The 27,503-nt window shown below is 40.8% G+C and overlaps 1 protein-coding gene across 1 annotated transcript in view; it reads right to left on the bottom strand.

The window, feature by feature from the left end:
* Positions 1 to 24,968, bottom strand: part of ppp1r16b (protein phosphatase 1, regulatory subunit 16B) — a gene marked incomplete at its 3' end in the record, with an annotated part of 52,594 nt that extends 27,626 nt beyond the window's left edge. The window contains exons 1-2 of the mRNA XM_079186706.1: positions 24,589 to 24,968; positions 401 to 471 (exon numbers count right to left, since the gene is read on the bottom strand). Coding sequence (XP_079042832.1) covers positions 401 to 471; positions 24,589 to 24,850 — 333 coding nt within the window. The 5' untranslated portion in view covers positions 24,851 to 24,968. The remainder of the gene's footprint in view (positions 1 to 400; positions 472 to 24,588) is intronic.
* Between the last annotated feature and the right edge of the window lie 2,535 nt (positions 24,969 to 27,503).

The following is a 27,503-nucleotide window of genomic DNA, read 5'->3' as shown; positions in this document are numbered from 1 at the left end:
GACAGAGTGCAGAGGCAGAGGCTGACAATGGGAGGAGAGAGCGTTGACATGCTACCAAGCATAATCATTTATGGAGAAAGTAGGTCTAATCACGAGGAGCACATTAGGGTTGATTGTCTTGCTCAAGGACACTTTGGCGTGAGGACAGAAGAGGCCAAGGATCGAACCGCCAAACCGTTGATTAGTGGACAACTATCGGCTGGTGTTACCAGACGACTATCAATCTAGCTAACCACTGAACACAATTTCTCATTTTTGGGGGTTTGAGATGAGATTCCATCAGTGCCACAGTTTGACTATTTCTCTGAAAACAGTAAGAAAGAGACAAACAGGTAGAGAGAGGTAGAGGTAGAGGGGGAGAGCGAGGGGGAGAGCGAGGGGGAGAGAGAGAGACTCTTACCTGATGCAGAGCGGTGAGGCCGTCTTCATTGCAGAGGTCTGGACTCACATTGTTCTTCAGCAGGTAGCGTACTGGTGGAAAAGACGTGGAGAAACACATAAGTTGCAGTGGAAGTATAAAATGACGGGATTTATAATTTATTTAGAGATTTAGAGGGCTCACTAACATGCATGCTTCACCTGCAGGTAAACACTATTCTGCAGCTAAGAATAGAAAATGATTCAGTTTGCTCTCACGAGTTGCGAGTTAAGAGACACCTGTGTTGCATGGTGATGCAGCCATTCTGTTACAATCAATATTTCAGAAAGAATACGATGTACGGAGAAATAAAACATCATTCTCGACTGCTCCAGCAGCCAGCAGGTGCACCTTTAACCTTTTGTTACCCAATGACATCACCGATCAATCTGCAATCCCTGCAGGAACTTCAGTCTCTCAAATGATCAGCCCTGCCCGGATGTTACCTAACTGACCTTGGAAATATGGACGAATGTTGGGCGACGGCGAGGGGAGGGTGATGGAGGATGATGTAATGATGCTTGGGATTACACCGTTTGTCTGCCTCACAGTCCCAACAGATAAACTCTCTGCCCAGACCCTAATTCAAAAAATATCAGCGATCACAGTCTGCACACTGGACAGCTGCCTGACTGCAAAGACCGCTAAACCTGCTGGCCTGAGCAGGAAGTGGCGGTGGCACAAAGGGCTCCTCTCCACGCCAATATTATCCCCCGTTTTTGGCAGAGCTGCCATCTGCCTTTGTCTCGCAGGGACAAAAAAACAACAACAACAGAGCGAGTGGATAAATCAGGTTGTGACACTGAAAGAGAGATGAGAGAGATTTGGGATGATAATTATCACATCTGTCCCTCAGACAGTCACATAAACATGAAGTATACACCACATGTTTAAATACAAACACACAAAGTCAAAGGGCTGTACACTCACATACACAAAGTAGAGGCTGGAGAAAGACGGTACAGTACAGACATTAATGTATAATGTCTGTATGTTAAAAGTATCCTACTTTAAAGACTGAATATTAATGAAATGATATGGAAACGCACATTGTTGATTGTATTTGACAGACGTATAGGAAGGCTGTATGATGCAACTGAAACATTATGAGGTTCGGAGCTTTTGTTAAGACATTTTAATTAAACACCCCTGGATCAGTCCATCGACAGTCGATGATCTAAATTATTTTTCTATTTGTTTTTAACGTTACACAATTCAAGCTTATCATTTGTGAGGAATTTCTGCTTTTCTCCGTTTTGTTTAAATATAAACTGAATATCTTTGTGTTTTGGACTGTTGGCTGAACAAAACAATAATTTAAAGATGTCCCTTTGGGTTTCTGGAGTATTGCGATCGGTAGTTTTCATTATTATATAAACCAAATGATTAACCGATTAATGAAGAAAATAATCAACAGATTAAGGAGTAATGATAATAACTAGCCCTGCTGCGTGGTGAAAGCAGAACATTAGCGGAGCAGCAGCTTGGGTCCTGCGTCTGTGTCCACACAGGATGCGTTCAGAGAAAGTATTGACCGCTTTGGCCGCACTAAGAGCCAAACCCACGAAAATGGATGTGACAAATAAGAAAAAAACTCTTCAGGTCGCGGTTGCGGCCGTAAAGCACAAATGAAACACGAGCCATTACACGTACTGCTGAATTGATTCATCCAGTGTTCGGCCACGGCTGATTTTGTCAGATGGACAGTAAGGCGACGCTGTTTAGAGAGACTTTAGTGAGTACATCAAAGTTAAAGTGAGCCCTCGTTTACAATGCAAACTGTGCTGGTCCATGCACAATCAGATATAGTATCACACTACACACTGTTAATCCTTACACTGTATTATCCGATCATATAGCTTTTAGCTTTCTCTACATGCAGCACACACACACACACACACACACTAAATAATACACCATTGTCAGAATGCAAGCACCTTCTGCGTGGGAAGGTAAATGGCAGATGAGCAGGTACTTTGACAGATACTTTACTTCGCCTGACATATTTTTGTGAACCGTGTTTTTATGACAGCTAATAAAAGCGAGGCAGGGAGGCGATGACAACAAGATGCATATGAATAAAAAATTGACCATCAGACCGGTCAGTATTAATGCCCGCTGGCTGCGTGTTGCAGGAGTTTCCCCTAAGTGAGAGTTAAATGTTAGTGCTGTTTGTCGATAATGGCAGCTGGTCGTTACGGAAACACATTGTGCAATCCCCAAAACGTGGCAGAGGGAGTGCTTTTTCAACAGCAAAGTAGATTGATGGAAGTGCAGCCATCACCAGTCTAACTCCATTATCCCACTTCCTGAATCCTGCAGCTATTAAGACCTCAATTAGGCTTCCGACAAGCATCTCTGCTGCAACATCTAACTATGATCTTTGCCAGAACACATTTGTTTGTATTATCTCAACCATGTACGCAGGAGCTCAGCCGCAGAAACATCTTAAAACCAAGGACACCGGACAAAAAGAGCTGCTGTAGCTGTCTGAGGTGAGCAGGGGGGGGGAGTGAAATATTACAGTGAGTGCTGAGAGAATTGGACCCAAGATTATAGTGTGTGACATCCAATAAATGTCACACGCCAGCTCTGCTCTCCACCGTGTATTCGGAGTGCTTTGTTGTCCATGGACAGTGTGGAGACTTGATTGTAAACACATCTCAGAGGAACTACAGGACCGGCATCACGCTCACGGCCAACACAAGCTGCCTCATCTGTGATTCTCTTGTAATTACATACAGAGCTGTTTGTTGTGTATTCAAAATCTTCAAGGGACTTTCTAAATGTCATGCTGAGCTGCCCAGGGAGATTATATTTGAATTTAAATTGGCTTGAAAGGTGCATTTCAATAACACTATTTATGATGCATCAAGCACAAGGTTTCCTGAAAATAACTGATTGCATTACTTTTATTTCCTTATGCCCCGAGGAGGCCAAAGGAAAGTCATTTTGTGTCAATAAGTGGCAGTGATTTATGAATTTATTTGTATTATAACTAGATGAAAAGCATGAATCAGCATGCGTGAGTTACTGAACTATGGGGAACTCAACAAAAGCAAGCTCCATTGAGAAGTGTTTACCACAGTGTTTGCTGTTACATGGGCAGCTTTTATAAATAAAGTGTGTTCAGAAAGTATTCAGACCGCTTCACTTTTTCACATTATCTTTTTTTGCACATTGACATAAGTATTCAGGCCCTTAGCTTAGTACTTATTGAAGCTCTTTAGGCAGCAATTACAACGTTGAGTCTTCTTCTACTTTCTGAACGTGCCGTCTGATTTATCTAAAGACATCTGTACATCAAACAGCAACTAAATAAATAAACTGAAGAAATCAGAGCCAACGAAAGACTCCAAAACACCACAATATTATCTAAAATAGATAATATAATACAATAATACAATTTGAAATAGAGAGATTTTGGTGCTGATATCGGCTGCCGTGACAAAGCCAGGTCAGGTTTATAGGCAGCATTTTTCAACAAAACCAGATGTAAATGAATTCAGGATGTAACAAGACATCCACGTACATGCAAAAGACCACGTTTCATACCACAGTGTGGACACATGGCGTCCAACCTTTATAGTTCGTCCTATTGTTTAAGATGTGTAGACGGTGGTCATTGTCAAAGATTATACCTCCAATACAACAGTTAATGTCAGTTTTGATTCAAAACCTATCTCGATGTACCTTTTTAGGTACGGCAGATCTGTCAAGCTTTGCATTTTTTAACATGCTGAAACTGAGTTAATAGGGTTGTAGTGACGAAAAAAAGAATGAAGAGTTGAAAGATGAAAGAGTTTGGAGGATTAAGCTTAGCCTCTCTACAGATGCAAGAGCAAGAGAGAAAGAAAATAATTAAACCGTGTGTAAACGTCGTATGCAATTGTTAGCATGTCGGATAACAAGAGACGGTCTCTGATCATTTCCAAGCACATCCTAGTGCGGTTCAATGGAAGTGAGAACCTCATCTGAGCCTCAGAAGTCAGATGTTTGATCGACATCTGCGCTGAAAAGAACATACAGAATAATAAATAAATTCTGCTACAATAGAGACTTTATAAAGTAATTCAAGATAAACTGGAGATGGGAATAGTGCACACAGTAGATCAGTGCCGAGTAAAAGTGGAAAAAACGGTTTAAAAACTTCTGATTGAGACGAGCCAAACTGAGTACGTCCGAAGACAAAGGAAAGCAAGTGGTTGCAGCACTACTACAGTTATCACTTGTAGACTGTTGTCTAAAGTGCCAGAGAGGTTGCGAGGATCTGGATGAAGTTAAACTTCAAGTCCAATCGATCAGATATCTCGCTGATACAAAACTAACCACCAAAATGTACAAATAATCACAAATGGAAAACCTTACTGTGAAAAAAGCTTTCCAACAGCTCTGATCAGATAACAGAGATCTAATTTCTGTTGCATTCAGCTTGAACAAAACTCATTATTTTGGCATGACTGAGAAAAAAAAAAATCCAGTTTCATGACAAACAAATCAGTGGTGTGAAAGTAAAAAAACATCAGGATGAATGACAGAGTCTTCGTGAACATCAGCACTAGACAAACGCTGCCCTGTCACTGCTCACTTCACCCACAGGAGCTGCCGGCTACTAATCTCCATTAAATACTGACTGGTGGTAGAAACTGTACACAAAGCTCTGCAGAAGTATACATTAAGACATTCATGTTTTTACCTTATTTCCCATTCACATACTGCGCCCTTTTGTGTTTGTTTCTGTGTGTTTCGATTCAACACATACAGCGATGCTTAAAGACTTTTTGTACTCGGAAGGTGACGGCTGTGTCTGATGGCGTCTGTGGGAGGAAGAAGTCAGATGTTCTCTGCCTGCTCTTCAGGCTGGAAATGATACAATTAAAAAAATAAATAACAATATGTGGTAGAAACTAGAGAGAGATTACCGGATGAACATGCAGGCAGCACCACCGAAGCAGCTTGTTATTTCATTGGCTGTTAGGCAGGCATGCACCAAAATATATATGCATTGGTGCTGAATTGCTTTTTCTGTGCATTAGTTGAGATGAAATAGATTTGAGTTGTGACGCGTCTGAAGATGAGAGAGATGTGAGCGACAGAGAGACGTTTACACAGCTCGAGGAGAAAGGCAGAGAGTTGACTCGCTTAACATTCATGAATATTTCCGTTGTTTTATTGTGTTTCTTTAATGCATATTTCATATTGTGTCGTGTCGTTTGATATTTATTTTCATGTCTGGGTGGAATTTTAGTTTGTTGTTTTCAATCTTTGGTCTGTTTGAACCCATTTGTGTAAACAACGTTCAATAAAGTGGTTATGAAATTCAAATGCTCTGCCTCGCATGCAACATACTGCAGTAGCTACATGAAGGTGACTATAGGTATGAGATGTGTGTGTGTGTGTGTGTGTGTGTGTGTGTGTGTGTGTGTGTGTGTGTGTGTGTGTGTGTGTGTGTGTGTGTGTGTGTGTGTGTGTGTGTGTGTGTGTGTGTGTGTGCAATGATGACGGCCTCATTTATCATGTCACACAGCGATGCACACTGTGACGCATACAAATGCATCAACGCCGAGGCAAATTCAGGATCAATTCCTCTCTGCTGAAAGAAGTCACATATTCTTTATTATTGCTGATTATTTCAATATGGAACTAAGAGCGAGCCGACGTTATCACAAACACCAACAAACTACGTTTTCTTAGTAGATTGGACGGATGTTTCTGCACACTTTAGATGATACAGTATCCATCAATGCACTCACTACCTTTTCGGGGGTCAGTGAGAACATTAAAGCAACTGTTACGGTTATATTTTGTTGTTGTATTTCAAAGAGTTTGATCTGAATGTATCTGTGAATGAACGGTGATACTAAAAGTGGAATTCGGTCTCTTTCTGGGTGGATTTCTCCTGCTAAAGAGTGATTCTTCTGGAATACAACGCCTATCTTAGTCTGCTGGTGTCATAAGAGGAAAAGTCAGGAGATTAGCGATGGGACGATAAAGGATTTTACAGCGGAGCGCGATAAACACTCAATAAATTGATTGGAGAGAGCCGTCTAGCACATGTCATGGTAGAGAAGTGAAAAATATAGACGGATTTAAAAATACAGGAATTATCATGTAAGAAAGAACAGACTCACACAATGTTGTGTTTTTATTTACTTATCCTATATGTTTGCAGGGGGATCTTGTGATTTATGGTCACCTTGTTCAAGATTGTTTGTTTGTCACTAAGAAGAATGTTCACTAAAACAAGATGCATCCTGGGATTCAATAAACATTTGCTTCTTAACGAAATGTTTTAGTGCCATTTTAAGTGTTTTAAGCATATTTTCATGATTTTCTGGGTAATATTGTGAATCGCAATTACTTTGACCAGGATAATCGTGGCATGACATTTTCAGGGGATCACAAAGGTCATGAGGATTCATCCTCTGGGACCATCAACGCCAAGATTTAATAAGATGCACAACATTTCACAATCAATCCATTAGTTGTTGAGATATTTCAGTCACAAAGACAGACATTGCCATCCCTAGACTTTCTAATTCTCATATTGACAAATGAATGAATCTTCAGTGGCGATGGTTACTTCAAAGTAAAAGTCCTTTCTCACGCATAGATTTGTTATTTTTCATCCTGCCTGTCTCATTAGCAGCACATAGACTCTGACTTAATGACTCAACCGCACTTGAAAATGTGCGACTTCTTTGCTTTTATCTCACCCCGTGGCATATGAGTTTTTATGATAAAAGGAAAAGGGATCTTAGAGAATATATCATACAAACCCTGACAGGGAAGTGCCAGGGATAAAATGTTGTGATACGTCACACAGACAGATACACTGGTACAGAGAGAAAAAGAGAAAAAGAGGGAAGCAAGTAAAATAGAGTTGGCGCTGGCGACACAACCCATGAATGTGATTCCTATCCGGCCGTAGCACCAACCAATGGGGCCGAGCCAACGCGCACACAAACACAGAAATCTTTAAAAAGCAATCCATTACATCCAAGGGGTCACCATGGTGATTATCTAAACCACCACAAAAAGCCAGTAACACACAACCCTGCTGAAATCTCAAGCACGTCTTCCGGGGCAGCTCCCATGAATTCCCATCGAGGGAGGAGACGGATCTGGACGAGATGCTTCCCAAAAGATAAAAGATACATCAATAAACAACAGCGCAGGAAGAGAGACCCACCCTTCCTTCCTGTTATCTTACTGTGCCTCCACAATACTGTGAGAGTGTGTGTGTGCGTGTGCGTGTGCGTGTGCGTGTGCGTGTGTGTGTGTGCGCGTCGGAGATGGAAACAAATCCTAAGTGAATGAACTTTGACTATACCGGAGGTATTTAGGTCATAAGTTTCCTGAACTCTGATTATTGATAAGAAGTGATTCACAAACAGCCAGGTCCATGAATATCATGAATACTAATATATTGTACATTTTTATAGTTGTCTATGTCTGCTCTTAATACAAATGTAAATCCTCTTTACTGCACTGCACATCTCAAAGAAGCTAAAGCAGGTATTTTGCAGTTTGGATGCTGATTTCCAGGTGAAACCAGCAGAAAAGATCTTAAAGGTCACTTTAAGGTTTTTATAGTCACTTGTTCTGATTTAATTTACTCGCAAACTCAGCACTTTTTTCCCAATAGAGTTTTAAAGTGAGAGGAGCCACTTGCTCCACGAGTATTTTTCCTCACTCAGAATTTCCATTACATCATGTTTTCAGTGATGTCTTCAATGCAACTGATCGGAGAAACAGACGACTCTCCTGGATAATGTAACAACCCTATAGGCTTATGTTATGGCCACAAGTTTGAATTATTTCATCTTTTCTTCTGGGAAATGATGTTGATGTTTGAGACAATACCATGAGCTTTTGTCGCAGACGCTACGGAGAAGAGACGAGTCGGAGGCTCAAAACGCTTTGTCATTGCAATTGTAAGATGCAGATTGTATTATTTGACCATATAAATGTTATTCTGACCCGCCACCTGCAAGTAACAGAATTTAAGGCTCCTCGTTTCAATTTTTCTTAACAAAAAGGGCATTGTTGACCTGGAGTAACTTTACTAGACACTTACTGAACATTCATTGCAAAAGGGATGAGTCACAATAATAATAAAATCAATATCCTGACGTTACACAATGAGTTCCTTGTGATCAGGATCCTGGTGTCCTTGGACCAATAATCCCCACTGCATCTATGTGGATCTGATGCACACAAACCAAGGTGAGAGCTGCACGGTACATCATCTGTGGTCACGGAACCATATCAAACAATATTATGTGTTTAACATTCAATATTTGTTCATCTGTCTGTAATGTACTTATGTTTATTGACAATGAAGAGTCATAATATGAGAACTTCAGGAGGTTCCATTTGAAATAATTGTCCTTTTAAAAGCCCGGTGTGTGCCGCCAGTCATCACACCGCTTAACAACATTTCTCATAAATCACATCAGCTCATAACGTGAAATTGAGTCGCTTTTACAAGTACTATAACCTTCCGTCTGCAGCTACGCAGATGAGCATCTCTCAGAGTTCATTTCAGGATGCTTTTTTATGAGCCTACTTATTCCTGTCCAGGAAATCCCTGGCAGATAATTGATGTGGGAGCCTCACATGGCAGCCTATCGCAAGCACGCATGTTGAGGCATCTATAACGGTACGCAACATCTGCAGGTGTCTCGTCATTGAAGAGAGCCCCTTTTGCTAGCTAATGTACAGCACAGTTAATGCAGAAGCATGGGTGTTCTTATTGTCAGGGTTTAGATCAGGATGCTGACTCATCCTGATCCCCCTGGAGGCTCATACCTCACAGCCAGTGATCACTGATAAGGGGGAACGGCCGGTGAAGTGAGGATCAAGTAAAGATTGTAATATAAGAGGGGCTGTGCGAGATCAGACGCAGAAGAGGAGGATTGATGTTATTTCCAGAGCATCTCTCTTTGCTGTATTGAAGAGACAAATATTTGCTGCGCAGCAGTAAGAGCTGCCACAGCATCCCTTAAATCTCACAGGTTAGCCGATACCAATGAGAGAATGTCACCGTGGTTTATAATCCATCTGAAACCGTGATATGCTGGTGAGAAGTCAGATTATAATGCACTGCAGGCAACACGGGTTACTTTAAAACATTTCATAATGGGTCCAAGTAAGTACAGAGATAAGGGTGGTACACTTCAAGCTGCTCCCAGTGAGTTTATCGGATTAAAAGTTGAACTGAAATTTGAATTTGCATCACTTTAATGAAGATTTTTAATTTTTTCAAAAGGAGGATAAGGCTATTATGCATTTTTGGCATAATTGACAAAATCAAGATCTACCGTTTCAATCAGTCAATAATTTGGGTGTGATACGAACCAGCTTTATCAACGTTTAGCCATTTAAGCTGTCTGGCCTTTAACCACACTCAACATTTGGGCGCATCGTGTTGTTAGGTTTGTGTTCCAATTGGAGGTTGGAAGCTATTTAGCCTAGCTTGCTAACATTAGCACTGATTTCAATTAGGTGCTACTGTGTGTGCATGTCAGTCAGTTCTGAAAGTGTACACACCAACAGACCACCAATGGAAATTACAATTTTTACAAAATAAATCAAAACAAACAATTATTTTGTTATATTATATTCTAAGATACTAACCACGATCACAGCCATGCTAGAAAATGATTATACTGAATATACAGTTCTGAATAAGATCTGAAAATAATGACAAGGAGTAAGTTGGCTTTAAATTGATGAATTGTATGTACAGTAGTTACTGTAATATCATAGTAATGATATTTGATGAGTTACAGCATGGTTACACTGATTAAATTGGGCTCTTTTTCAGTATTTAGATACATGAACGATCTAGAGGCCACTCTGTTCTTTGTTCTTTTTCACTCAGCTCGCAATACTGAGGTAATTGTTCAAAAAATAGCTCGTATTCATTTCTGTCGTCATGCCACGACCCCGTTTCATTAGTTTTTCCCAATTGCACTACAAATGGGAAACGGCTGATGTAGCACACATATTCATCAGTGCGCATCAGTTCCCACAAATTAGACACTGTAATCTTAGAACAGTCAAATGGCCCAAAACATATCAAACAGTGCAGCGGTTCACAGGAAGTAACATAATTACGGTCCAAACGCTCTTCAGGCGAGGAAGCCTTCCTTGCTTTCCTGTCGGCTGAGCAGAAAGTAGGCCACTTGGCACCGACATAAGTAGAAGCTAAATGACATTGTTTTAGTAGGACGTTGATATATTTAGCATTCCACTGTGTGTTATAATTATCCTCCACATGATGAGCTATTAAGGGACTTTAATTGTATGTTACACTGCTTTAACAGATGTAGTTAGACGGCACAGCACGAAAGAGCAATTTAAAGACACAACACGCTGTGTATTGGGATGCAGCAGGTTTTCTCTGGGTCACCGTGAGCAAATTAACGCTGAAATAGAATAAACTTAACATGCTCCAATGAGCTCAGCTCTCCATGATGGGAGCGATGATGGGAAGTCGCTCTAAAAGCACTTTTAATAATGTAATGAACAGACAACTCCTTCAGGTGACATTGTGGACACACTGACAAATCCCGGATGTCGTCTTGTGGTTCTCAAACATTAGCCGCCACTTTGAAGAAATGTGAAGAAACAAGGCTCGTCAGATTAACTGGTTCATAAATCTCATCTCAAATAATGGAGGTTTTTCACAGTTTATTTCCATATCACACTGCCAGCACTGTCTGGGTTCCTTTTAAGCATTGAGGCAGAGCTGTTAATGTGTATTCAAACTAATTAAGCCAAAGATCACACTATCAGCATTCACAAATAGCCTTTTTTAATAAACAAAATAAGCTCATTCCCCATATTCCTGATAGTAACAAATCAAAGATATTGGGCCTCGTGCAAGAACAATGTTGTATTCTTATCTTGACTTTCTCTTATTTTGTTAGTACAGTGGTCTGTTACGTGTGTGCCACGTCAGATTCAGTAAACGCTCCTAACTTCAGAGAACTGTGTAAATGACGAGTGTAAACATAACGAAAGCCACCTGTGCTCATATTAGTGTGAGCATAAGCATAATTAGTGCCTCAATAATACCATAGAAGGCTACGCATCCTGCCGCATATGTCCCGAAGGGTTCATTCACCGAACAATAAAAGGAAGATCTTTACATGTTCTGTGACTTTAGTCCTGCTTTCGGAGATCCATAAAGGAAAATGTATACTTTTTAACACCGCCGGCAGTGGAATTAAGTGAGAAACCCTCCATAACCATGAGCATGAACTATGCTAAAATCACTCGAACCAGCCACTAAAGAACGACTCGGTTCGTTCCGAGTGTTTATTGCATGAGACCCAATGTGATCGCTTGTATGTACACAAAAATAAAAGTCTACGGCTATATGAGGTTGTACTTCGGCACAGCTATGAGCTAAATGCTAACGTCCAACATTGCCATCCCTAACAATGTGCCCCTGTGACTCGAAGTGTATATAAAACAAAATAATGAGGATCAATGTTAACTGGGCGTTTATTGTAGCAGCCCTGATATGAGGCGCTGAGACCAGGAACTAATCCAGGCTTCATAATTAGTCCTATCAGTGCAGAGTCACATCAGGTAGAGAAACAGATGGAGAAAGGCAAAACACATTAAAAAAATACCCATTTTACCAAACATTTCATTATCTTCCACTCGGTCGCAATCTTCCAAACCTGAAGCCAAGCTGCCCTAAAATACCCCATTAGCTCTTATAATTGAGTTCCAACTGCTTGTCAAAGGTTTTATTTTATATCAAACAGGATTATTGAAATAGTTTCTGTTCAATGTGTTAATCTAAATACAATTCAAGAGTCATGTTCAAGTACGTGTTTATGATCCACAGGAGTTAAAAAAGAGAAAAAGAGTGGCGCATAATGTTCGGAGACAAGCATCAGTATTGTTTGTCTCAGTAATACTCAGGGTTAAGCAACAGTGCTCCATCTAATTAGTTCCAGTATGCGTACAAAAAGGCATTAAGATAGCAGGCTTACACCGATTATAGTGAAAGAGAGGGGGGAATAAAACGTTAGACAGCCTGCAGTAAGTGAGGCAGAGGGAGGTCAATTCTAAAGAGAAATAACACATGAAGACCTGAGTCACACGTAGTTCTGGTCTTGCAGAGTGCTACTGTATGCATATAAAAGAAAGAAAAATAAAAAAAAATAAAAAAAGAGTACAAAAGGTATTTTGTGGAGTCGTGCGACATCTGATTAAATGACTCGTCTGTTTGGGGCTGAAGACTACAAGTTTGAAAAGGAACAACACTTTGTGTGGAGCTAAAGAGCAGTGAGCTCACTAGACCATGTGGCCCGCTCCTCTCCTCTGCTTGAGGTTAGCACCTTGAGGCTACATTAGCCGCAACTAGCATAACACACAAATATCTACCTGAACAGTCTGCAGGTAATGGCTAAAGGTTTTGACAAGTGAGAAGAATGCATGGAATAAAAAAAAATATATATATATATATATATATATATATATATATATATATATAAAAATATATACTGCTGGTTTAAACTGTCATTGCGAGTCCTGTTATAAAAGTGCAATGCTACATAAATACTCTTTTAGGCCATTTTCAGATGCAGTTCCTTTAATGACCACTAGATGCTGGTCACGAAACACTGACTGAAGTAAATTCCCAAACGTCCCAAAAAAATTCCCAAGAGCTAATTTTACTTCTTCTAAAGTGTCTTGGTAGCAATTTTGAAAATTGTTCCATTGAGGGTGTCAGAGGCTTGTAAACGTAGAGTTATATAGATCACTGACCCCTCAGGCAGCTGCAGCAGTTGCCATTTGTTCAGTTGTTCCCCGCTCAGCTGCACTCCACTGCCCCCATTTGGATTTTATATCTCCAGTATTATCTGACAAAGATGGCAGATAGTTGGGTCGAGATTATTATTGGTATTTCATCAAATCTGAATCTAGCATTTAATCTGCTTTCTGACTCAGAGTTTAAATCCCTTATCAAATATATCTAGTAAGTAACAAAAGTAGTACATGTTTGCACTTCCTCCAATGTCTCAATCAGACAATGTACTTGTTCATTCAATACCATATTTTGTCAAATCACTTGAGCTCCAGGGCAGGTATTTCAGGTTAGTCAAAACATTGTAAAATGTACTCAATCTTCATTAAATTCATCTTCTCAGTCCACAGGTAAAAAGGTCACTCACTGTGGCTCTCAGGTTTAACATTATCAACCTTACTGTTGTTAATGAAACACGCTGCCCTGGTTTGGTCTAATCCTCGTCAGTTAATCCATAATCCTATTGTGGGATTTACTCTATGGTGGGGGGGCTTTTCATTCCCTACGAGTTAGGGAGGTGGGTGGGTAGTTGGAGCGGCCCTGGAAGATGTGAGGTGGTTTAGAAAGAGTGGGGGAGCAGCGAGGTGCTGACGAGGCAATCGGGGGATTGGCAGCAGTGGATAAAGTCCGACCGCCACTTTAACAACTTCTGCCAAAGTACCAGCAGGTGGGCTTCAAACACGGACGCTGATGAAAACGTAGTGGAGCGGTTTCCCTGTCTGCATATTGAAGTGAGCCAATTAATGCTTATAACGATGTCAGTTACATTCAATTCATTGTAAAATGTAATTTAGTAACAAAAAGAAAAGTTTTAGAAAAGTATTCACATTTTTCCCAGTTCATGCAGTCCTGTTGATGGAGTTATGTGCTGCGCAGGTCCATTGTCGCCAGTTTATGCCTCATATGTCAAATAAAAGTCATTTTCATGAAAAACATTTCTTCAACAATAACGAGCCGTTTGGGCGTTACCTTTCACCACATCCACAAAACAGCAACAAGTCTTCCAGAATAAGTGACAGAAATATTACGTTCACAAGCATTTTATGATCCGACTTCCTTAAATAGGACGACATCATAAACAAATCAATGTTTCAGTTAAGGTTTGGTTGTTCTGTTTAGGGAAACATTGCAGTTTGGGTTTAAATTACTACATTGTCATGATTACAGTGATTCGTCACTTGCTGCCGCTCGTCTCAAGAGGACCATCTCTGTAACATCTTTTATTACCATTTATAGTCTTAATAGCAATAATAATTCAGCTCATAGGCACCTTAGAGCCTACTATTGGTTTTAGCACTATTTCACAAAAGGCAGTTATTTACAAAAAGTAGAAAATGATCCACACTCCATCCAACATGTCCAACATATGACTTTTCACCTTGGCTGAATTAAAGAAACCGTTAATTGGTCAATGTTTAGTGTATCTACCCCGTTTAGTCAAGCATTATCTGAAATCTTAATATTAAGCTCTTTCGTTCCCGTTTTTCTCTAAAGTGTGTAAGAGAAAAATGGGAAAGAAAGAGCTTAATAGTAATATTACACACATCTTTCCTAATATCCGTTGACTATGATTTGGATCACACTATTCACTTCCACCCGTGACAGATTTACTTGAGGGGAGAGTTCGCCCAGCAGTCACATCCACTATCTCCCACAAACTATCCCGTGCAGCAGCAGCAGCAGCAGCAATGATGATGCGCAATTTGTGCCTTTGCAGCTGAGTAGCTCTGGGCCACGGCTGCATGGACCGCTCTCTGCCAGCCTCAGTTACCATGGAAATAGGAGTTAACTTGAGAGTCGGGGCTCTCCTAGGATATTTAACTGATGTGAAGAAGAGGAGGAGGCTTCAGCGAGCTCGTTGGCAGACTACCGCTTAGAGCAGCACAGTTCACTAAAGACCACAGTGAATAATAACAAAAACAATAATCCGGCTTTAAGTGAGCAATCTGGGAAAAAAAAAAAAAAAAAAAGACATGAAGAGAAGAAAATGAGGGTTTTACTGAAACTAGAGAACACAATGAAGCAGAGATAGTCAGTGAAGCGCTGGCGTTCAATAAATGACCCTTTGTTGTTGTGTGACAGTTACACGGCCAAGAAACATGTTCAATTATGAAGCAAAGTAAGCCACAAACCCGACGACTCCACGGCCCAATGCATTCTGCTCCGTCCACCGACGACAGCAACACAGTATCACAAACAGTTACACTCCACACATTGTTCATAGTTCCACTTTTGTATTTAACCAAGATTTTTTTAAACCCCAAATGATGTAACATGACCAGGGTGTGTGTGTGTGTGTGTGTGTGTGTGTGTGTGTGTGTGTGTGTGTGTGTGTGTGTGTGTGTGTGTGTGTGTGTGTGTGTGTGTGTGTGTGTGTGTGTGTGTGTGTGTGTGTGTGTGTGTGTGTGTGTGTGTGTGTAGACAGCAGTGCCTTTGTGTGCCAGGCAGGGCAGATACACCCATAGGTCGAGAGTAGAGAAAAGGAGTTTTGTTGACCTGAAGGGTGCCTGAAAACAGCCCTAATCACAAAAACAGGATAAAAAGACACAAGAATATCAATACTAACAGCAGCAATCATTAGAAAAACACATCTTCTACCATCCACCGACGTCCGGAGAGTAACACTAGCCGTCCTAATCACAGAAGCATTCGATAGCTACTGCTCACACAAGGACACCTTTTATCTGTGGCTCTGAACCTCGTCATTGTCGCGGCCCTGCTCGGGGCATGAAGTACCGAATCCCACTTAAGTAATCAACTGCTTGGAAATGTCAAATCAATGGTGATCGTACAAGAGGAAAAAGCAAAAATGTGAAGAGCCGGTGGTGAAGGAACCTTGATTTAGCCGTAAGTGAAGCAGCTTAATTTTGTCACCAGGAAAGACGCAGAGGTGGTAAAAATGGTTGCACTCATCTTCAGTCTTATGAATAAAACATCCAGAAAGGCGTGTGGCGTTGTACAAGGACAGCAGATTAAACGCAGTAAATGCAGAATTTTTGCTTGATCAATTTAATTGAGATTCGAGTCTCAGATCTCAGAGCCACTGTGTTATAATATCAAACTGTATTACTCACATCCTTGGATCTGTGATCATATGCATGTATCCAAAGGGTAATATTGTTTCCATTACGGATTAATCTGCATTGTATGTTTGCAAATTAATAAAGTAATTATTCAGTTTATAAAATATCAGAAAACAGGAAGCCGATATGTCATATGATATTTTTCTCAAGCACAAAGATATGCAGTTTACTATCATACAAAATTATAATAAATAAATCAGAAAACATTCATTCAGGAAGCTGGAGCCAATACATCTTTGGCATTTTTGCTTAAGTAATGACTTAAATGATGAATCAATTATCAAAATTGTTGTTAATAATGTTTTCCATCGTCTAACTGAATAACCAACTAATTGTTTCAGCTCCAGTTACATTTTACAGGCACAAAACGACAGAAATACACAAAAAGTTCTAAAATGTTTAACATCAAAAAAGTGCATCATAAAAAGAGAGGTGATAAGACTACGGTGGCCCTGATGGCTCAACACGATGCAACTTAAGAAAACACACAAAAAGACCAGAAAAAAAATACAAATTTGAAAAAATACATTTATAATGGAATTAGTTAGTTAACAGAAGTTTCATGGGGAAACTAAACGACTGCCAAATTCTGTGTCCCCGGAAAATGATCTTGTATTGCAACTCATTTCCGTTGCGTTCTGTTCGACCTGCGGTGTGTCTGAGGTTGTGCCGTCGGTGCATTTCTGTGGTTGCGTTTTCTCCCCTTGCAGCATGTTTCCTCTGAACGCTTCGCATGTGTCGTCTTAAGCCACAGTGCAGTTGGCTCACAGAGACACTTTAATACAGGGCCATACTTCTTAATTTTTAGAGATCTATACACACACCCTCTGTGTCCTAAGTAACACACTGCTCACCCCTGTTGTGATTTGAGTTACGACACATGATACAAGAGAGAGACGGGACAGCTTACACTATGGATGTCAAAGGTCAGAGGTCATATCAGCTTAGCTGAGCATGTGAGTAAACAACCTCCTGTTACGGATCGCTAGTTATTGCTGCGCAACAACATCTCTTGCTTAAAATCCTTAATAAATCAGTGGCTTTTGAAAAGACCTCGGGCACAACAGAGGTTGATCACATCTCTGCGTGTCTAGATAGTTTAAAAATAGGTCAAGGCTCGGTCACGAAACTGATCAAGCAACTCTCAGAACATATTCAACGCCTCATTATCAATAATCAGTACATAGAAAAGAAGAAAGAAGGGAAAGAAGAAAAGGACAAGGAGACAGTTCACAGGTTCTGCATGCAAGGAGGCTCTGAATCACTCATCACATAACTTTATATCAGATCAAATGTGTTACAGAATCTGATGGCATTTAAAGGAATTGGCTCATAACAAGCTTCAGGCGGATTTTATTAGCTGCTAAATCTGGTGGAAGAGTGAAAACTGTGTGAAGTTTACCAATTCTCTTTTGTGGTGGTCCGACGTTATCGTTGCAATCCAACACAGAAGGCAGTAACACTGATACTGATGCAGAGCAACCTACGTTATTGATGAACTGCACCGTTAGATTTTAATAGTATGACCTTTGCTCAGCTCATCTTGTTAATGACGGCAGACGCTTGTTTGTTTAAGGTGCTGATTTGTGAATGTGGTGTATTTTCTTTGTTTTTTGTGCAAAGAGACTTTTATTGAGTGCTTTCAACCAAAAATGTTAAATACATCCGTCCATATCAAACAAGAGCACCTTTTTGTAAAGAAATGAGACGTCATGGGGTGTCGACATGTATAGTGGAGCCAGAACAGACAAGAGTAGAGACATTTAAATGACAACGATACATCATTTTGTGTCTATTAAATGTTATAGCTAAGTTTATTTAGTTTCCACGCCCTAGCTCTAATGAAACAGGCCGTTTGTAACATTATATAACAAGACAACGAGTCTACAGCCTGATTGCAGCTCTGTGAGGCTGTGCAGCGCTGCTTTGAGCTAAATGCTAACATAAGCATGCTAACATTCTCACAATGGCAAAGCTAACATGTTGAGGTCAGGCAGGTGTAATGTTTGCCATGTTCAACATCTTAGTTTAGTGTGATAGCATGCTTACTTTTGCTAATTAGCGCAAAACACAAATCGCAATTATAATCTAATAATATAATGTACATTATTCTGGAACCACCCATTCTGGAGGATGAGTACCTCTACTTTTGGTACATTAAGTATATTTTAGTACTTTTGTACTCTTACTTACGGAAAGATATGAATGCATGATTTGTACTTGTGAAAGACTATTTCTACACTGTGGTTTTGCTACTTTTACTACAAAATGTAAGTACTTCCATTAAAGACTGTATAGTAGGTGTGACAGTATGTTTCTGAAGTCCAACCACCTTCAAACATTAAGGAAAGAGGTCAGAGGTCACTGACACAAAGGTCCTAATGTCTGTGTGCATTTCAATCTCATCATTCCTGATCAAACTCCATGAGATGAGTTGGTTAAATCTCCCCTCTAGCGTTTGAAATCAAGAGCAAAGGTTAACCAACAAACGGAATCGTCATGTGTTTCCTCCTATAGGTAGAAAGCCGGGGTCACAATTGACTGAGTAGTGTGAACAAAAGATAGAGAGAGAGCGAGAGGGTGAGCAGACATCATCCCAAAAGGTCAGTGTGTTATTCTGACAACCAGTTGCATCCGATGTGATGTCATTTTGTTTGCTGCACTCGTCGTCTTTTCACTATGCTCTTGTGTGTCTTTTTAATGCCACTCTGTAGCTGCCATATGCCTGGGAGCAGCTAAGCCTATCTACATAAGGCCTCTAAGGAGAAGGCCTTACCACTCTAATAAGACAGCAGCAGAAGACAAAAGCCCCTCCGAGACCTAATTTGCACACAAATAACTAGAAAGAGAGGGGGTTAAAAAAAGAAGCAAGAAGATAAAACCATTTACGAATTCTCCTTCCAAGAGGCGAAACTCGCTGCTGGAGATATTTTTCTATCCTGAAATCTAGAGTTATTCCTCTTCTGTATTTATATGGTGATGACATGGAAGAAAAGAAAAAGGTGGTGAACCAACAGGGAGCCACAAGGCTAAAAATGTAAAATGTAAAGTGTGGCTTGTCAGACATCGAGTAATAAGTCATGATTTTAAGTGTGGAATAACTGGTGATTAGCGAGCTGCGTGTTGACACGTGAGGTGGTGAACAAATAGAGTCGAGGGCTGGAAAACACAGAACGAGTTCAGGGAGAGCTAAAATACATCATCACATCGTCACAACAGACTTCTAGCAAAATCCTTAAGATCTCAACCAAAAATGATTTCAGTGAAGACGAGAGTCGCAGGTCTGTGGAACACTCACTGTTTCAGGTGACTGAAGTTAAACAAATTATTTGTTTTATTTTAAACTTTTGACATTACATTTTAGATCATTTAGGTTGAACTCACAATAAAAACAAATAGTAAGATTATAAGAAATGTCAGCTAACAGCAGCAGCAAAAGAATGTCAAAAGGGAAAAGTAAGACAGGAGGGGTATCAAAGATGAATGATTCAGCATCTTCACAGGTGTCTGTTTATTATCTTCTGTCTGTGGATACTTGATTTGCTTCATCCCTTGAATTGGTTGTTAATCATTTATGTATAATATGAAATGTTCCTGCTGTAACTGGCTAAATTAAACGCCTGATGAAAGATGTTGCACCAAAATACCAAAAATGAAGTTTTGACAGTGTGCTGCAGTTTCGCTGTTTGAATACGATACAATTAAGATAGACCATTAACTAACTATTAAAACGAAAAGAGTAGCACACAAGTTTACAAATAGATTAGCCTGAATAGGAACATTAAATAATAAGCAGTTGAGGCACCAGCATCAGATCAGAACCGCTTCTCAGACGATCGATCCGGAGCAGCGAAGGGTTCGGTGTCTTGCTCAAGGACACTTTGAAAAGCAGTTAGGATTTCTGAACCACTGCTTTCATCCACGTTACTTTCACCCACTTACAGACAGATTAGGGTCACCAAATGTTTGCATTAACTTCACCTGACGGTGTTGCCTTAATCATTTATACCGAGCAGCTGGATACTAATTTGTTAATTGCCATGAATGTGAGCTTGACTGTTTTCTACATTTGAGGAATTCAACTTTTTTTTAGCACAACACAGTTTTTCCAGAGAGTCTTGACTCCTTCAGTGACATCAGAGTTGTTTGACAACTTCATCAGATAGCACACCTGTGTTAAGAGGAATTGTCAGGTCAGTCCACACTGTGTGTGTGTGTGTGTGTATATATAATGACTGTCCTTTCTGACCCTGATGGCTGCTCCTCTGCAGGAGCGCTACTCTCTGGAGAGAAGAAAATCTATCAGTCTCAATAGTCAGAGCGCTGCACAGAGGGACACGGAGGTGCTCCACAATAATTCACAGCCATCAACCCTCATCACAGTGAGGGGGGCAGAGGGTTCAGGACGGCGGCAGCCGGAGGGCAGAGAAATGGACACAGAATCAGGATGCAACACTTTCCATCCAATCCTCTCTCCTACCGACTGTTTCCTCCTTTGTTTTCCCCTCAGATCAAAGCCCCTTCAGGGCGTCTCCAGCTAGCAGCAGACCAGCACACACACAGACACAGTTCTCTATGGAAACACACACACACTGAAAAGTTGATCTAATATCCACACAAAGGACTTTTTTTCTTTCTCCCTCTCACAACCACAACACATCTTCAGCCCGAGTACACACATTGTGTCCTCTGGTCCTTTGCTATATCTGCATCTCCTCACGGCCACAGCTTCCAGGGAAGAAGTTATAATGACAGAGACGTTGTAGTTCAGAGAGGAAACACAACACACATTTAAAAATACACACGCAAACGCATACACACATTAAACACGAGCATAAAAATATACACATCCACAAATCCCAGTTTTAATAACGCTGTTGGCGGTTCGGGATACAGTAGAGCATACAAAGTACAAAACAGTAAATACTCCATCCATAAAACATGCACGCCGATGAACACACACACACACACACACACACACACACACACACACACACACTTCTCAGTGTTCGCTCGCACACATGGCCTCAGGTCAACACACAGATGCTGCAACCACACAGTAGAGAGAGCAGTGAAAGAATCACAAGAAACATCTCACTCGATCCAACCAATCTGGGATTAAGCAGGAGACAATCCAGCCAATCCGACGTCTCATCTTATTATGCCTGACTCGGCCTCAGGTCAAAGTCAATCTCAGTCTCTCTCTCTGTGTTGTTGTTTTTACCTCTCCATATCAACCCTTCTCTTCCATGAAAAAGAGATGATGGATGGCTCCTTTTATTTCTAAAAACACATCTGTGAGCTTCCACTGCTCCCATTGGCTTCGCTAGTAGCTGTTCTTAGGGGTCTAAATAATTTGTGTAATTTATGAAAATCAATCTCAATGTGAATGTCAGTGATGATGTCCTGCATTTCCAAGATGCTAAAACTCATTTCCATCATGATCCACATTCAATTTCCCTTTCTGCTTTTGCATAACCTTCTTTGAAATGACTGCACAAGAGAACAAATGACACTGTCACACAGTATTTTTGTAGAGGAAGCCCAGAGCCTGGGAGCAGTGTGCATTGAGCAGCATGCAGTCACGATGCTTGATCGAGCGTCTGTGGACCAGAGGGAATGAGAGCAGAGATTATCGGGCTCCTGAGCTAGCCAGCTGCCACTGGAGCTGTGTGGGCAACACTACAACCTGTCCCTTTCTTTTTATCTCTCCGCCTCTTTCATGGTCACCCTCATTAAGCAGCACTGTCGGAAAATACTTCTGTGCCCGGGCACCGTCAGCGGGACAGAGAACTGGCAGGCCAGTTATCGGCGACGCTCAAACCAAAGAAATCTGCTCTCAATGTGTCCAATGCTGCACACTGACTGGTGTGTTTACTCGGATGTGTGAGAGAAAAAAAAAAAAAAAATCACATCAAATGTGAACACAGTCGTGCTGAAAACTAACAACTTATTTATTTACGTCGCTGGGCTTCACAGATACGGGGTCAATAACTGACGCCATCTTTAGAGTTGTGCGAGTCATAATGGACTGAAATTATGTTTCGTACATATTGAAATGTAATGATGTCATAAAATACAGCTACGTAAACCTAGACAGAGTCTAAAGTCATGCTAATGATAATGCTAACATGTAGCAGGTATAAAGTGCAGCATGTTAACCATCTTCTTTGAGCATGTTAGCATACTAAGATTCTGTAATTAGCACAACATCGTGAGTTCTGGAGAAATTGAAATGATGGCGCTAGAGGAAAACTCATTTATTACAATTCATTGTGAGGGGGAAATGAATGTCAACGTTCATGACGATTCCTCCAATAGTCAGAAATACAGCCTCATGGTGGTGCTAGATGAAAAGACAGAGGATCACCAAAGTCATTAGGATTCATCCTCTGGGGAACATGAATGTCTGTACAAAATGTCATGGAAATGCATAAAGTGTATGTTGAGATATACGAGTCTGGACAAAATCCCGACAAGCAAAGCAAGTTCACTTCGCAATGTATAATGAATGCACATCTACAGCAACAGTCTAGTGTTACATCCATCTATTCATTATCTATTCAGCCTAATGTTTCAGTAGGCAAAACCCTGCCCTCACACTTAAATGTAATCTCTCATATCGTTTGGCCGCGGCTACAGACCGGACAAACACCGGTCGAGGTACTCGCTTAAATCATGAAGATGATTTCAATTTTAGAAGTCGGCAAATATGGACACTAAAGAGCAAAATGGCCTTCAATATTTGATCAAAGGCTTTTTGTTTCGCTCAAATAAAGCTCAAAAAGCTTTTGTGTAAAACAAAGAAAGAAAGAAAGTGCAGCCTGTTGCTTCCTGCGTCGGTCTTCTCAAAACTGGAAAAACGGCACACAAAAAAATCCGACTTTAAATACATATAATATATTTCTGATAGTTCTTGGAAGTATTATTATACATATTTCCTGAAACTGACAGTAATTATGTAGATGCTGTATGTTCCTGGCCGACTCGTGTGGTTTCTCAAACTAAAGAATTACATGAACACCAACAGCCACAACATCCTGGTTCAACGACTAATTGGCTCAGCAGACTTTCTGGGAACCAAACTCGGCTCAGCAGCGTACGACAAAAATCCCTTTTAATGCGTTTCCAAAACCTCTCAGACACACACACACACACACACACACACACACACACACACACACACACACAAGACACCACATAGCTCTGTTTCTAATGAGGCAGCAGCAGAATGAGCAACATAGAAAGAGCTTCTCCTCAAAAAAGGTGATATCCGTTTATCGCCTGCTGGTTTCACCAGATCTTTTTTTAGGTTACACATGATAAAATCCAACAGGCCGTCAAGACAACACGAATCCCAAGACGTCCGCTCCAGCTGAAGCTTCTACGAGTTCACAGTCCATGTGGAAAAGCTTCTACGTATATATGTATATGTGTGTATACGCAGTGCAGGGCTGCGTGTCCTCTGTGAGAATTATTGTATATGTATTGTATCAGCCTTGTGGCTTTTTCCATATCTGTAACAACAGCTTGCACAAGCAACAAATGTACAGTAGCACAGCCATGGGCTGTATTGGTTATGAAAAAAAAAAAAAAGAGTTCAATCTAATTTAAAGTTAAAGCAAAGTTAAATTAGATGTCGTTTCGAAATGACAAGGAGCCTGTTATCATTCCTGCATCACTGGCTCAGTGTTAGCACTGCCACAGCGTCGTGGCACTGTTTGTACTGGAGGAAAACAATTATTATCTCCAAATAGGGAGGCACCATCCGTAGAAATTTTAATTAAAAAGACTGGCGTGAGTTTCATCTCAGTGTGACAACTGCATTATTTTACAATGAGAAAACAGTCTCCTAGCAGAACAAATTCATCTCCAACGGAGTGACTTCCACTGGCAGTTTAAGTGGGCAGGCCCATCTAATCGTTTTCCTGACCTTGGCATTCTGATATCCAGCTGAAGTGGTGTGGTGAGGCTGAAATTAGAGTGATTATTCAAATGTGGCGTCACTGAGCTTTGTGCCGGGTTTGACTCTTGAGCTTATAAACAGAACCCCGGCACATACTTTCAGTGTGTTGCCTCGTTACAGTGAGAATAAATCTACAGTGGTTCAGATTGTGCGTGTCCATTGGTCACATGTTAAGAGCACCTGTGTAATTTACTATTTTCACTACACTGAGCACATTTCCCCATGAGTCTGCACTTGTGTTTTCTAATTTGCACACATCATAAATCGTCTTCGCTGTCCGTACCTTCATCTGGATCGTTCCTGGCCGAGGCCTCCAGGAGAGCCACGCTGGCGGCGAACGACACGTGCCTCTTGGACTCTCTTGGACTGTTGGCATTGCGTCCCTTCTTGTCAGCCTTCCGCTTCTTGTTTTGCATCTCCTTCTCGTACACGGCCCATCTCTTCAGCTGCTGGGTGCGCCGCTTCTGGGCCGCCCGCAGCCTCTCCAGACTGGGCACTTTGTCCAGCTGCTGCAGCTCCTGGATCAGCTCCAGATGGTTGGCCATGGCGCCGGGGCGGAGGGACGGCAGCGGGGGGGGATGTTATGGTGGAGGGGTGCAGTCTGGGGGAGAAAGTGTGATTCTAGCGAGGGCTGCACCTTCGGCCGCGGCCTCCTCCCATCATCATCATCATCATCATCCCTAAGCAGCAGTAAACGTCCTGAGTGAGGAGAGAGAGAGAGAGAGACACTGTTCATAAAGATCTCAGCCAGAAACTTTTACTACCTGGTACTGTAATAAATACAGAAGCAAATAAAATGTGGATGTAGTTTGATGCGGCGCTACACTTCCAGTAAATCCTTCGAAAGACACACTGACAATCAAAAGTGAGTATTGGTCTGATGCACCACCGCAAAGTGCACAGAGATGCATTTTGGTGTCCTAGATAAAGAGACGCAAGTACCACGCAACCAAGCGCTGAATAACGGTTTGCGCGTCACATGTTTCCATTCTCTGTCAAGTGTAAATGAAATCAGATTTATGTTCTACCGAACACTCTTTGGTTCACATCAAGGTGAAACAAAAATGAAAGCAATGTCATTCTCATAATCGCTTCATTTCCATGGCCATGTTCACTAGCATGACACACACACACACTCCATGCAGATGATGCATTTAAGGGTTCAGGAAAGGGGACAAATGTGCCTCTATGAGAAAAGGAGGCCAATTTCTCCACTTATATCTAAATGAGAGGTATGAAATATGACTGAAATGGTTAGCATGGGTTGCAGTCTAAATTTTCCATTTGCTTCGTGAGCCGTTGTAGACATCTGTACCAGCCTCCATCAAGGTTAACCACTTCCTGAAAGCTACAAGTAGACGGCAGTCTGATGAGACAAATAAAAAGAAGAAAAAAGAAAAACAACTCGGGCAGTGAGCTGAAGTGGGGGACTCACTCTGATGTAGCCTTGCTTCACATAACATGAACACATGAACTCGCTCTGGTTTTCCTCTCTGACCACTGAAAAGTTATGCTGCCAGTGAAACAACAGAAAACAGCTGACTGTATGTCTACATATCTTTGACAAATGATCATATAGATTTGTAAAAACTAACCTTTAACAACATAACGGGTCAAAAGCAGAAACATGCACATTTAAAATAGACCTTAATGTAGTTAAATAGAGTAAACAGACTAAATGCAGGTAGAACATCTTCAGACCGCTTCCTTTAAACTCTTAACAATGTACGGCCGTTATAAACCCTCTCCTGATAAAAGTCCAGCCCACACAAATACACACATACCAAAACAAATGACACTTTATATGATTTACGTAACTTTAAAAATAAAATTACATATGATATATATCTATATATAGATATATATGTGTGTTATGTATCAAACTTACTGTTTCACCGATGCTGATAAATATTTCCTCACGTCTGCAGCCCTTCACTCATGAAACCAGCAGCATCGCCTGATAAAATGCCCCACAAAGCAATGTGCTACTACATCAGCCTGCCGCCGACCTTATGCTACATTTCCTCTGCAGCGCCACACAACTGGTACCTAACTGCTAAAAACATGGACAGGAAACACGCAGTATAATCACTTCCTACAGCAGCATCATATTCAGTCCTGTGTGTGTGTGTGTGTGTGTGTGTGTGTGTGTGTGTGTGTGTGTGTGTGTGTGTGTGTGTGTGTGTGTGTGTGTAGGTGTGTGTGTGTGTGTGTGTGTGTAAACAGAAGTTAAATCAAAAAAGAAAAAATTTGTCAACATGATTTAATAATCTAAATAAAGGATTTGTTTCATTACAATGAGTGTAAGTAAGTGTAAATCAGTGTATCAACACACTTTGGAAAAAAGAGAATTGCAGAAAGAGAAGATAATATCCAATTTATAAAAACCTAAAATTCAAACAGAAATACGTTTATTACTTATTCACACAAAGGCTGTAAATAAGAAACAACAACCACAATGCAGTTACACAACTACACTACAAAAAACATTTCACTATCAACATAATATCCTGGATTGTGACGAGCGTTCAAAGTAAATTTTTTAAAGAAGCAATAACTGTATTAATGTGTATGGACATCAATCCCATGGTTATAATAAGAAGAATAACAACAACAATTATCCTAAAATGTCTTGACTGTAAATATATTGTGAAAGCACTGCTACAGTCGTAAATATTGAGAGTTTGTTCCGTCGTCTGCTGCTGACACGATGTTCCTGATGCAGGCACATCTACTCAAGTAAAGACATGAAGCAGACTCCTCTTAATAAGTGTGCAGGAGGCGCACCATGCTGGGTAAAGAGGAAGAGTAAAATAAAGATGCAGCGCCACATACAGCTCTCGTCTTTCCTTTTTAATCTTCGGAGTTTCAAACAAACTGCAACCCTAATTGTTTTGCTCATATTATACTTCACTGTATACTTTGAAAAACATTCGCTGAGCTGTAGAGATTTTTTTATTGCCTTATTTTATATGTGAAATGAAGGTTCCCTCAGCTGAACTGCAGCCAAAAGAAGTCAGCCGCCCTTCTCCGGTTACAAGTTACAACACAAAAAACAAAGACGGTCGTGGAAAACGCACGCTTTTGATCGTCGCGAAAGGACGCCTCAAACAAAGAGCGCTCTACATCTGTGTAGGTGTCGATGTCGCAATGATGCACTCTGAGGCGTCTTTCATACATCGTGCCGTATTTTGTATA

This window comes from Pholis gunnellus, assembly GCF_910591455.1.
Source record: "Pholis gunnellus genome assembly, chromosome: 3".
NCBI classification, from domain to species: domain Eukaryota; kingdom Metazoa; phylum Chordata; class Actinopteri; order Perciformes; family Pholidae; genus Pholis; species Pholis gunnellus.
Note: the sequence above shows the minus strand (reverse complement) of the source record. Positions and strands in the feature narration are given on the sequence as shown.